Source organism: Apiospora aurea (assembly GCF_038362705.1).
Source record: "Apiospora aurea strain CBS 24483 chromosome Unknown utg000007l_segment0_segment0, whole genome shotgun sequence".
NCBI classification, from domain to species: Eukaryota; Fungi; Ascomycota; class Sordariomycetes; order Amphisphaeriales; family Apiosporaceae; genus Apiospora; species Apiospora aurea.
In genome coordinates this window covers 3,123,659-3,135,925 of record NW_027117394.1, presented here as the reverse complement: position 1 = coordinate 3,135,925, position 12,267 = coordinate 3,123,659, and the positions used below count along the sequence as shown (strand labels likewise).

The 12,267-nt window shown below is 48.5% G+C and overlaps 3 protein-coding genes across 3 annotated transcripts; 2 read left to right on the top strand and 1 right to left on the bottom strand.

The window, feature by feature from the left end:
• Window positions 1-5,180: 5,180 nt before the first annotated feature.
• Window positions 5,181-6,999, top strand: PG986_011234 (uncharacterized protein; the record flags this gene model as incomplete). Its single annotated transcript, XM_066847456.1, has 4 exons — window positions 5,181-5,241; window positions 5,510-6,185; window positions 6,301-6,344; window positions 6,389-6,999. The coding sequence occupies 4 exons, from the start codon at window positions 5,181-5,183 to the stop codon at window positions 6,997-6,999; spliced, it is 1,392 nt and encodes a 463-aa protein (XP_066696947.1).
• Window positions 7,000-7,371: 372 nt separating this feature from the next.
• PG986_011233 (uncharacterized protein) lies at window positions 7,372-9,283 on the bottom strand (the record flags this gene model as incomplete). Its single annotated transcript, XM_066847455.1, has 3 exons — window positions 7,372-8,116; window positions 8,201-9,170; window positions 9,232-9,283. 3 exons carry the CDS (start codon window positions 9,281-9,283, stop codon window positions 7,372-7,374), a joined length of 1,767 nt encoding a protein of 588 aa, XP_066696946.1.
• A 1,933-nt stretch (window positions 9,284-11,216) lies between these two features.
• PG986_011232 (uncharacterized protein) lies at window positions 11,217-12,260 on the top strand (the record flags this gene model as incomplete). Its single annotated transcript, XM_066847454.1, has 2 exons — window positions 11,217-11,574; window positions 11,638-12,260. The coding sequence occupies 2 exons, from the start codon at window positions 11,217-11,219 to the stop codon at window positions 12,258-12,260; spliced, it is 981 nt and encodes a 326-aa protein (XP_066696945.1).
• Between the last annotated feature and the right edge of the window lie 7 nt (window positions 12,261-12,267).

Here is a 12,267-nt window from a genome sequence, read left to right as displayed (position 1 = left end):
TACATTTACGCCGCGTAGCAGCGATCCCACTGCCTAATAACCGAAAGTTATCGTCCCAGCCCGCCGAAACTGCGAAATAGTAATTAAAAACGTAAATTAATCTAACGATATTTAAAAAAAGAGGCTAGTAGATATCGTACAAAACGTTAATACGGTAATCGAGTATAGCGAAGCTATCGTAACGAGGAAACTATTTAGCGGCGATATCGTTTTTACTTTTAAAAACGAAGCGAAAAAACATGCAAAGAATAATAGATAAGTTTTAAACGCCTTCAGAACTAACGCGTAACTTATTTATAAAAAACTCGTAGTTATCGCGAAAAAGGTCCTAGCGAAAAAGCTACGGGATACCCACAACGAAGCCGCGTTATTACGTAGTTTGCTCGTAAATAAATATAACCCGAAAAAATCTCGAAATATAAACGTAGCCTACCAAAAAATCCCGAAGTACGCTACGCCTCTTTTATTTTATATACGAGTTTTATTTAAGCTGCGAAAGATTTATACGATAACGGCTTAATATAGGATTTCGAGATTTTCGATTACGAACCGTATAACGTTAACCTCCGTATCCAACAGTACTACCGCTGTTACGACTACGGCCACGTAGCTAAGTATTATCGAAAGCAGTAGCGATGTGGCTACTACTCTACAACAATACACCTTAGGGGAAACTAAGAGTGCCCCTAAAAAGGATTACAAAGCAGGAAACGTTATATTAATTACGGCAAGGAATATACGGCGTAGAATCGCGGTTACCCCGTAGCGATCCAGTAAAAAAACGCGTAAGAAAAGCTTATACCTACCGGCCTCGCTAGTTCGAAATCCGTAGTACCGGCAACAGCTTGGCAAGAATAGGGCGTTTATTATTACTAATAACGCTCCTTACTAGCGATAGAAAAGGGTATATAGTAATTTCGCGGAAAAAAAGCCGCCCGCGATTCGATTCGATAACGAACAGTTAAAATAGAAAAATACGCTCGTAAAGCCGGCGCGGCACCGTCGCTCCCCTATTAACGCAAAACACTATTATAGTTTTATAATTATAAGCTTACGAATAGTATACTAAAACGTCGCAGTATTAAAAATAACAACGGTACTTACCTTAATTAATTAAGAAGAGTACGATATATTAATATTATAAAAAATATAAATAAACCCCCGTACACAAACCGCGTACTACCTAAAAATAGCCAGGTATCGAGTAATTTACGGCGAAAGCCGAGCGGCTATCTATATATATAAACGCTTCGATATCGCCAAGTTAAAAATTAAAATAAGCCCCGATTAGGCTACCGTTATAATACCGAGGGGAAAAAGTAGCCGTTTTACTGTATAGTCTATATATTCGCTAATCCAAAATTTTTTTTCAATAACGGAGCCCCTTAAGCGACCTCGATACGACCTCGTACCCCGGGCGACATTTACTCGTCGAAAACTTTAATATACATTATCCGCTTTAAAACATACATGGCAGGAAATCGTACAGAGCAAATAACCTTTTTGCCTTTACAGACTAATAGAATTTAAAGCTAGTTACGCTATATAAAGAAATTACGAAACGACGCTACGAACAAAGAGATTCTACGCTAAACCTAGCTTGGGTAATACGAAAAACGATAATCTTATATAAAAGAAACCTTGGCTTAAAAGGTTCTAACTATAAGGTATAGGTCGTCCGCGTCGAATTAAAAGCTAACTCGCTACGAAATAGTAAAACGAAAGCAGAGGGATAGAATTAAACGATATTAAATAAAAGGCTAACACGGACGGAAACCGGAGCACGTTTAACCGATATTATTAAGTTAATAAGTCCGGAAAAATTAAATTAAGCTGTCGATAATTTTATAAGCGACCTACGAAAGATTACCGATATAACAGCCCCAAAAAAACCCCTATACTAGTAAAGGTACGCCCTAATAGTTACCGGAAATCCAAAAAGCGTAGACTATAACGAAACAACGATACCGAGCCTATCTCGCGGTACCTTCGTAATATACTTAGAACCAATACACCGAGTCGAAAACGGACCTAAAAAAAAATCGTTTAAATAGCGAAAACGAAAAGTTAACGCTACGTAATCGCCGTTGCCTCCTATAATTTTAAAACACTTTAATCGCTTGAACGATAAGCCCGATTACGGAGCTAAACGTTACTATAAACAGCGGGAATCCCAGAATTACGACGTAGCGAAAAAATTATTAACGAGGCGCGAAACTACAACGAGAAAGCTACGCTTTTTTCGAAAAAGTTTTTCCTTAACCTAAAAACCGACCTTACAGATTTAAATACCGTACCGAACTACGCCCCTAGCCTTACCCCTATCGAGGCAGAGGTAACGGCTAAAGAAATAAGAAATATTATTAAACAGACAGGACCTTGGAAGGCTCTAAAGGAAAACCTTTTACCTCCTGATTTCCTTAAAACGTGTAGGGAACCCTTTTTCCGGACGTTAACCGGCTTAGCGACAGCAAACTTCCGGCTTACCTACTTCCTTAAACGTTTCCGTACGGCAAAGGTTATCGTAATCCTAAAGCCAAATAAAACAGTAACCGAAAAATAGACACTTAATGGATAAAGACCTATTTTATTACTTAATACGGTCGGGAAGATAATAAAAATAACTATAAACCGGCGAATTACCGGAATAGCCAAAGAGTACTCGCTTTTATTTAAAAGCTAGATAGGGAACTAAACGTAACGGTCTACCGAGCTAATTATTCGATTAATTACCGACGTCGTCCGTATAACGTAGTAATAAAAAGGCGTCGCTTCCCTCCTCTAGCTTAATATTAAAAGCGTTTTCGATATAGTTAACCATAAAAAACTAATTACTATACTCCGCGAAAAAAGATTGCCGAATTAAGTCTACCGATAAATCGAAAGCTTTATTACGAACAAATCGGTCTACCTTCATTTCGACAGTAAATCGTTAAAGAAGATTTAGCTCCGCGTTAGTATTCCGTAAAACTCCCCGCTATCACCGATCCCTCTTTATTCTCTATATCGCTACACTATACGAAAAGCTAAAAGCGCACGAATAGCTTATTATCGTCGAATTCGTGAATAATACGAATCTTATTACCGTAAAACTAAACCACGTTACGAATTGCCGAAACCTAAAAAGAGCCTAGGAAACTTATAGCCGCTGAGCACGCACGAAAAAAAATAGAGTTCGAACCTAAAAAAAGCGAGCTTATCTATTTTACTAAAACGCGAAAAGCCTGTACGCTGCAGGTACGCCTCGGAAACGCTACTATAACGCCGGTAACCTTTACAAAATTCCTCGGCGTCTAGCTCTATCGGAAGCTATAATAGAAAAACCATATTTTAAAAATCAAAGCGAAAATGGCAACTTAAACATTAACTTTCACCAAGCTCGCAACGTCAACTTAGGGATATTCGGTACGAAAGGTAAAAGAGCTTTATACGAAAGTAATACGCAACGTACTCGCGTATAGAGCGTCGGTTTAGCATAAAGTAGGCGATACCGAAAAAGGGCCAGCTTTTAACCTTATAATAGTCCAAAACTCCTATCTCTGAACCGTAATAGGGGCATATAAAGCGACCCCTTAATACTATTTAAAAACTAAAGCGGCAATTCCCCCCCTTAACCTCTATCTAAATACGAAGGCAGCTAGCTTCGAAATACGCACGGAGATTACCGGAAAACTATAACTTTTACGCGACGCCTATATAAAAACGGCAAAGATCATTAATAAAAAACGTAGCGTAAGGAGAAGAAAATAAAGGAAACCCTAAAGGGCCATTAGTGAAACCCTTATAACTCTATAGCTAAGCGACGCTTAATTAACGTCAGCCAAATAATGGCTAAATAGTTAAACGGTTAAATAAGCGCTTAAAGAAAAATGGGAATAAAAATAATTCCATGCCGTTACTCCGACGCGAAGCCGCCGTGAATTAGCTGTAGAGTCGCCGCTAAACTAGGAAGCGTGCCGTCGTTATAACGATATACTTAAACACGAAATATCGGTCCTAATATAAGCACGCACTAAAAAAATAAGGCTTAAATCGTTCCTGTTCACTTATCGGGTTCCAAACGTCCCGACGCCGCTATATAACTACGGTAAAAAACGGGAGACAGCCGAATACTTAATCTTATACTATAAAAATTTCGAGGGAAAATAAAAGCAGTTAACAAAACAGCTAACACTTAATCCGCTGCGAACTCGTCGCGATCTAGCGGCGCTTATTATAAAAAAAGATACGGCGAAGGTTATCGCAAAGTAGCTTTTACGGACCGGTCGACTGCCGCTGTATAAATTAGCAATAGAGATTAGGGAACCACCCGAACCTAAATAATCTCTCTTCAAACCCTAAAGTAAGGGTTACTAAGCTGGTGGGTAAGAACCAGCATGGTAACGTCGAGCACGTGAAATAGATTTTACGATATTGGCAGCGTGTATTTTTAGTCCAACTTCGGCACGGTTTATTACACGAGGAACTAGGTAAATGTACCGAAGGCCTTCGGCATACGGCGTACTATTAATAATAATAATAATAATTTTAAATACCTTAATTTATTTTATTAAATAAAACTATAAAAAATATAAAATCTTTATATTTACTATTTATTATAGTTAAATTCTAATAAAACGAAAATTCTACTTTATATTTTAAATAAAATATTTAAAAATAGCCATTAGTCAATGAGAGGGGAGTCAGTGAGGGGATACGTGAGCTTACTTGAACCGGCGCGCGCGCCCCATAATTTGGATACAGGAGACAGATACTAAAGTCGGACGCCGTTTATTAGGCACTGAAGTAGAAATAAGGCTTGGGACAACCACAGGAGTATAGATTCTCGTTATCACGTCGACCCGATCTCCGGTAGAGCCCTCAGCGAGGCACGCCCTCTTAGGACCCGGGCCTTTCTCCGGTTGCTGCCTAGAAACGTATATAAACCCCCTGACCTCCCAACCCAAGAACACCTTTTTCTTTTCTCTCCATCATTACATCAATCATATACAGAGGCCATGCAAGCATACATCCAGCATTTCTCCAAAATTATCGACACTGATACCATCTACGACAACCATCACAATTATTGAACACTGGTACCACACCTACTACAAACATACAAGCATTCAACTGAAGAGCTTTTCATTGCTATCGACACTGATACCGCATACAACATCTCAACATCACTTTGAGCCATCATGCCTTCTTCAGAGACACACTCCATCTTCACCACCACTTGGTGGGCCAATCGGCTCCACGGTTTGTTCCTTACGAAGAAACAGCCCGTTGTCGGGACTGAATTGGTCAAGGCTGAGATATTCAAGAGAGTGATCGATTCTCAATACATACTGTAGCAGGGCTAGGGATCAGGAGACCTAGTGTGGCTAGAGCAACTAGGCTGCACGTGACTCCAAAGGGTATATCACCAAAAACCTGTTGCCCGGTACTGCAGGATAGGAAGATCAGAAATATGCACTCTTTCCTCACCACTTATATTCACCCAGTACTTCTACACTTAGTTGCAAAGATACAGTAGGCCGCGTGCTGCTCTGCACCCAATGCAGAGTCAGCGAGTGCCGACCACGACTCCCTCGTACGGGTTGTGTGTTTTCAATACCCGTCATTGCCAAGCTCTTGGAGAAGGCTGGTCAGCAGGGGGAGCCCCTTCTGCATTCCGAATGTCCCAACTGCCACCGCACCCTGTCCATCTCAAGCTGCGTAGCCGACATGGTCAAAGAAGAGTGCGACCTCGCCGGCGGCCCGACGGCCGCGAAGTCGAAGCTGGAGTTCTACGAGAAACACGACATCGAACACACCGTGGTTCTGCGCTGCGGCCACCTCATCGGCGCGGAGTGCCTCCGGGACGCCGCCGCGCTCTACGCCAGCGGCCAACCCAGCGACTTCTGTCCGGACAAGTGCTGTACGTCCGAAGCCAAGGCCACCTGCGATGGGTGCGACTCAAATCTTCTGGCCGACGCATCATTCGACCCCTTCGTCAAGCCCACCGCGTGGCCGCTAGGCGAGTCGGACCAGTTCCTGTACCAGCCCTGGGCGGCCTTCCAGAAGGTCGGGCTGACGCAGGCCGAGAAGGACCCCGACGCCAAACGCTACTGCCAGCGCTGCGTGTACTACCAGATCATGCGCAAGTTTTCAGAGGTCGCTCTGACCTTCCCCTCGTGCGACCAGTTCGCCTCGGCCGAGGAGTGCCAGTAGTGGCTGCGGCAGCGGCTCCACGAGGCCAGCCGCTTGCTCTGCTCCCGCACAGGTGACGTGCGCAACCGGCGTATGGCGGCCTGGAATGAGCTGGGTCTGACCAAGTTGCGCGACTACATCGTGGAAGCCTTCATGGGGGCCCACGGCAGGTTCCTCAAGCTGCACGGGGGACAGTGAGAATTTGTCCCCCAAGCGCCTCCGGGGCTTGAAGCACAAGGAGAAGCGGCGACTCCAGGACGTGGAGACTTTGTTCAAGATGCTCGAGCCCTGGGCCCGCAGGTTCTAGCTGTTCTCCAATACGATGCCCATCGTGTGGTACAGAGGCGCGGAGGAAGAGGGGAAAACGGGGCAAGCAGCAGCGGCGGCTTTCGACTCCTCCCGAACCTGGCCTGGGATCCGGACCTGCCCGAGTGTGAGCACCACGGCTTCCTCAAGGTTGTGGGAGGAGACTCGCTCATTGACGCGATGCGGCGGATCAATCCCCTCGTCAACCGAGGCTCCAAGTTGCTGAAGGTGGTGGACAACTGCGACACGTGGTACTACCCCATGAATGCCCAGGCCGGTACTAATGCTGTGGCTGCCCCGGCACCGAATCCGTGGGAAATCATGACGCCAGACATGATGAAGAAACTCTGGGGAGACGTCGTACGACCTGCAGCAAACTATGCGTGGGAAGTCGCACGGGGACACGCATGGCAAAATGAATGGTGGGATGGTTTCGAAGAAGAGTGGGGATACTATCGAATGGATGAAGGCGAAGTCGATCGCAATTTGCGGAGGATGCGATGCATGAGAAGAAAGTGAAGGGGAAGTTGACTTTTAACCCGGCGGCGACGGTGGGTGGACGAGTGGTTTCTCGCGCCGGTTCCATGCGAAGTGTGCGGTTTCCTCGCGCCACCGCCAGTACGCATGGCTTTGCTACATTTCCAGAATTATCAGAGATTGTAATACTAAATAGCATTAAACCAAACCTGATTTTGTTCGTGATAGCCGTCCGTGAGACATCAGTGATGCAGAGAGCCAAGCTGTTGCCAATCTGTGCCCTCCTCCGCCGAGCCGCCTACTCTAATCCCTATTTTCAGAGAATAGCACTCCGATTCCCGGAACTTTCCGCTTTGCGACTAAGGAGATATACCAAAGAGCGCGTCCCAACAGATAAGTGGCAGATATGATGTATTATAATACCGAGTCGAAGACCAGCCATGACCCCGTAAACGGCAGCTCTTTCTTGGGATAACTAGCCTTGAGGCTACCAACGAGTAATCCAACGGGTATGAGAAGGAATGCAAAATAGCCTACACGGATGTTTGTGTACTGGCTCGGAAGCGGGAACTTATACGGGACAGAGTTTCCGTAGCGCGCCCAATCCGGCGTGGTGTTGCTGTAGGCATCCCTGTACCGGCCCTGCGGTCTGTCGCCCATGGCGAAGTCTCCCGCGTTGAACTGGAGGCGCGCCAGGGATGTCCGGAACAGAGCCTCGCTCTCAATGACCCACTGCTCCTCGTCCAGCTGCCGCGACTCGTAGTCGCTGATCCCGTCGGCGGCCACGAGAGCGCTGCCTCGCCTGTATCGCAGCGAGTTGAACGTGGAGGTCCGCTTAAAAACTGTCCGGGCCATCTCGTACGCCGACCGGAGCTCGCAGCTGATGCATTTCGGGAGCTCGTCGGGGGAGTCGCAGACGGTCTCGTCGTTGGCGCAGACCCGCATCTCGTCTATGGGGACCAGCACTCTGGGCCTGGGATCCGAGTTGTAGTACTTGGGAACGGGGCGGTCAATGGGGTAAAGCTCCCGATTGGCTGGAAATACGGGGTCTTCGCAGCGGCCATTGTAGAGTATCCTACAAGAGGAAACGAAAATCACGGTCATGAATGTGTCTTTGTCGCGTGAGAGCTCCTCGATGGGCTGCCATGCGTCATACTCGCTGCCGGATGGTGTTGATTCATATGCACTTGCGGGACAGTCAGTTTTGCAACCAGCCAAAGATTTGGGGCCACGTCAACAATACCTAACTGCATAGGTCGCGATGTCCCAATTGAAAGGGAGTCCGCTCATGCTGAACGTGAAGTTTCTGAATCCCGCAGTGTCGTTGATGGGGCCGAGATAGTATTCAAACTTGAAGTCGTCGCCTGCTCCAGATTTGTCCACCACGAAGCCATTGTCAATGTTAAGTGGTACGAAAGTCGAAGTTCGTCTGACAAGGGGCAGATGCGTCGCGTTCAAACCAAGCTTGTCGACACGAAATGTGCCGGTGTCGAGCCTGACCGCACTATTGTAGATACCATTCGCACATATGCAGTTGTCCGGGTCCGGGCAAGGAAACGGACAGTTAACCTTTTCCATGCTGTGTGAGATGGTGGGCGTTTGGAAAAGCTCGCACTGGGAATTGTTGTCAACCCACTCCCCGCGGTAGCAAGTCTTTGCGTAATGTGATGCCCGCGCCTCCTTCTCCGCCTGGACTAGATCGTCGTTGTCTTGGATCCTCCAATCGGCGTTGCGCTGGAGTTCCCAGAATCCGCAGTCGCCGTTGTCAGACAGACCGGTATTGCTGGTTGGTAGCTCCCCAACGACACCTCCTGCAAACGCGTAGAGGACTGCTCCTACGGCAAGAAGAAGGGCTAGCGCGATGTCCGGCCAGAATTGGCTTGGCTTAGTGTGTTTCGAATTGCCAGGCGATCTTGCTTCTACTGTGACTGGGGCAAGGTTGGATACGTCACTTCCTTGATGGCCGTTCCCGGCATCTGGTGCCGCAATTTCAGATTCATTTGAGAGCTCTGCGAAAGCCTCATACAGGAGTGGCTGTTGTTCGCTTTGTTCCCAGCGGTCGCTTGGTGAAATTCGTATAGTTTGAAGCACCCAGGCCCAACACCGAACCAGGACAACTCTGGCACATGGCCAGCTGAGACCAATCACAACACCAAGAGATAGCTTCCATATCGTCCCCCAGGTCGTAGTGACAGTGAGGAGGTGAGTTGCGCCTTAAGATCAATCAGCAATGGTAGGCATGTTGATAAAAGCACTTAGCGTCCGTTGCCAGACTCCAATCATGATCGGTCCAGGGCCCTAGCTTAACAGATGGGTTCAGGGCCATAGTGAGGATCTTCCACGAAAACTATCAAGATGTGCCAGTGTCGGACAAGATGAGTTGGGCGCCTCTTCACCGGAGGCAATGAAGAGGAGAACGGTAATAGTGGCGGGTGCCGAGGATCAATGAGCTTTCATGTACCTAATGTATGCACTGTCACAGCCAAAAATTTCCAAGCAGGGGTGTTGACGAATCAACATCTGAGACACGAGGCGGACTTCGTACAGGTGGCTGCAGTTTATCGCTGACCGGGCTGAATGGAATCTGCCTCGGCGTCGGTCATACGCCCTGCCGATTTCCTTGGGTAAGCTGGTTCCCGCGGCCTGAAAAGTACTACCCCTCCCATTTCTACAGATTGCTTTCTAACGCTTCTTGGGGCCCACCCACGGAGAGCAAGATGCCGGCAACGTACGTATTATCGGGCTGCCAGTTGTACCACTATCCATATGGGCTGGATAGACATTGTTACTCGTGTGTAAGTTCAAAACCCTTCTGCTAGGCTTGGACCTTGCTTACCTAGCCGGGCCAGAACCAGCTGGAACTACTGGCACGCGACCCGAACTGGAATCACGAAGCCGAACGCGATCGGAATGGCCAGGGCAAGCACGACGTCCATAGAGATCCGGATCGAAACAAAACGAAATTCGGGGTACCAAAGAAACGGTAGTCAGGAGGGTGAGCGCAACAAAGGCAAAAACAAGTGGTGAAAGCCAATTCAACCCCAACTTTGACAAATACTAGGTACTGGCCTATGCGCTTACCGACTGGATATTTAGAACCGCGGAATCTTATTTCATTGCCGCAAATCGTTCCCGAAGTTCGATAGATTAATGTCGTCCCGACAACCCATTGCCTTTGCAGTTACAGTCATGTTTATCGCCAAAGCGCGGCAAAAACAAGACAGTTGGATACACGCTAAAGGTACCAGGGGAATCAATGGGAACTAGAATCCAGGAGGCGAATCGATACCGACACTATCATAATCACTCTGATCTGGAGACCATTACGGAGGGGCTTCTATGTGTATGAGGAGGGCAAGTGGCGACTGTCGCTGCCTAGGCTCACCAACGCACTTCCCGGCTTATATGTAGATCGGACAACAGGACCTGCAGCCAGCCTACTGATGAATGGAAACGGGTCGAGTTAGTCGCTATGAGACATTGTAGTCAATGAAATATCGATAAACATCAGGGTCAGGAAATGGTGATACGGATAGTTGGCCCTGAGAGTTCTCGTGCCTCTTCGTCGCTTCTAGTTTTATTATGGTGCGTCGAGTTGGAAAAGCTTCTGTCTCTGAGCCCTGTCCCTCCGTCCAAGTCTCCCGGCCTGGCAAAGACATTTAGATACCCGTCCTCTCAGTCTCGCCTTTACCTCCGCCCACTCGAAGTTCGAGTGACGTTGAAATAAGCTACGGAGAGTTCGCGCTCTATGTAAGAAGAAGTTCCACCCACCCCGCATGGGCCCCGTTAGCAATCGTCGTGATTCACTTCGACGTCGTTGGCCCAGTACTCACCAGAACCCAGCAGAGCTTGGCTGGTATGATTAGGCCTGTGTAGCTCATTCAATTGGCAAGTTGGCCAAGTTGGCTGCAGCAGCGATCTGCAGTGATACCTCCTTGCGCCTATCCCTTGCGACTGTTGGCTTGACATTGACAGTGCATGCAACAAGCTTTGGCTTGGAGCTGATCACTACCCCAAGGGTGCAATTTAGCGCCAACAGGCAACCGCACCGCTAAGTACCCGTCACTGAATGAAGCCCCCTGTAGCCTAAGCTTAAGCGATTTCAGCGCGGGTTGACGTGTAGGGTCGCAGCGCCTGCTAACACGCAACCAACTCACTTTTTCGGGTCGTATGTAAATACATCAAGACCTACGAGAGGCGAAGCTTCCAGTTCCGTCTCTTATTCTCATATGTTTGTGTTCTAGTCCAATGTATGCACAATGGTCAACATTCGCGACGTCGTCGCGAGCAATGCCCGCTTCGCCCGCGCGCAGCACGAGGGAAGCGTCTGCGTCTTTGCCGGCGCCACGAGCGGCATTGGGAACAGCACTATGCCACGCTTGGCCACCATGATGCAGTCTTCGACCTTCTACATCCTCGGCCGGTCGGAGGCGCGTTTCGTATCCCAGATGGACGAGCTGCGGGTTTCGGCGCCGACCAACAAGTTTGTCTTCGTCGACTGTCAGCTCTCGCTAATCCGCGATGTCGATGCTGCTTCCAAGCGCATCCTCTCGGCTGAGAAAATGGTGGACTACCTGTGCATGAGCCCAGGCGGCATGCCATTTCAAGGTGCAGTCTGTAAGTGCATCAAATGCCCTTGCTCCTAGATCAACTAGATCTCTAACAGCTGGTACCTCGTAGATACGGAGGAAGAAGGCCTGGATGTCCATTTCGTCGTGTCATATTACGCTCGGGCACGCCTCTTATCCAACCTCCTACCGCTCCTTCACCAATCGCCCCAGCCCCGGGTCCTCTCCATCCTAAATGGCACCAAAGAGAAGCGCATCAACGAGCAGGAAATCGGCCTGCAGAAGAACTGGGGCATCGTGTCCCTCGTGAGCCACTCGACCATCTGCACAAGCCTGGCCTTTGACTACCTGTCCGCCGCCGAGACCCCCGCGCCGCACACTGTCCTGATCCACGCGACCCCGGGCCTCGTCCACACGCGCGTGCAGCGGACCCGCCGCCCCTCCATCAAGAAGGTCGGAATACTCTGGTGGGCGCTGACCTCGGCCTTCCAGATCGTCTCGGGCTGGATCATTGTATGCTTCGGCCGGTCCCTGGAGGAGGCGGGCGAGCGGCACGCGTTCCTGTTGACGACCGATACCATCGGGCCGGGCTCGTGGCGCACGAACAGGAACATCGACGTCGTGCCGGATAATGAGGCGCTCAGGTACTACCACGAGCGCGGGTTTGCTGAGACTGTCTGGAATCACACGGTGCAGGTATGGGAAACTGCCCTCGGTCGGTCATCGTCGTCTTAAGCGAGCG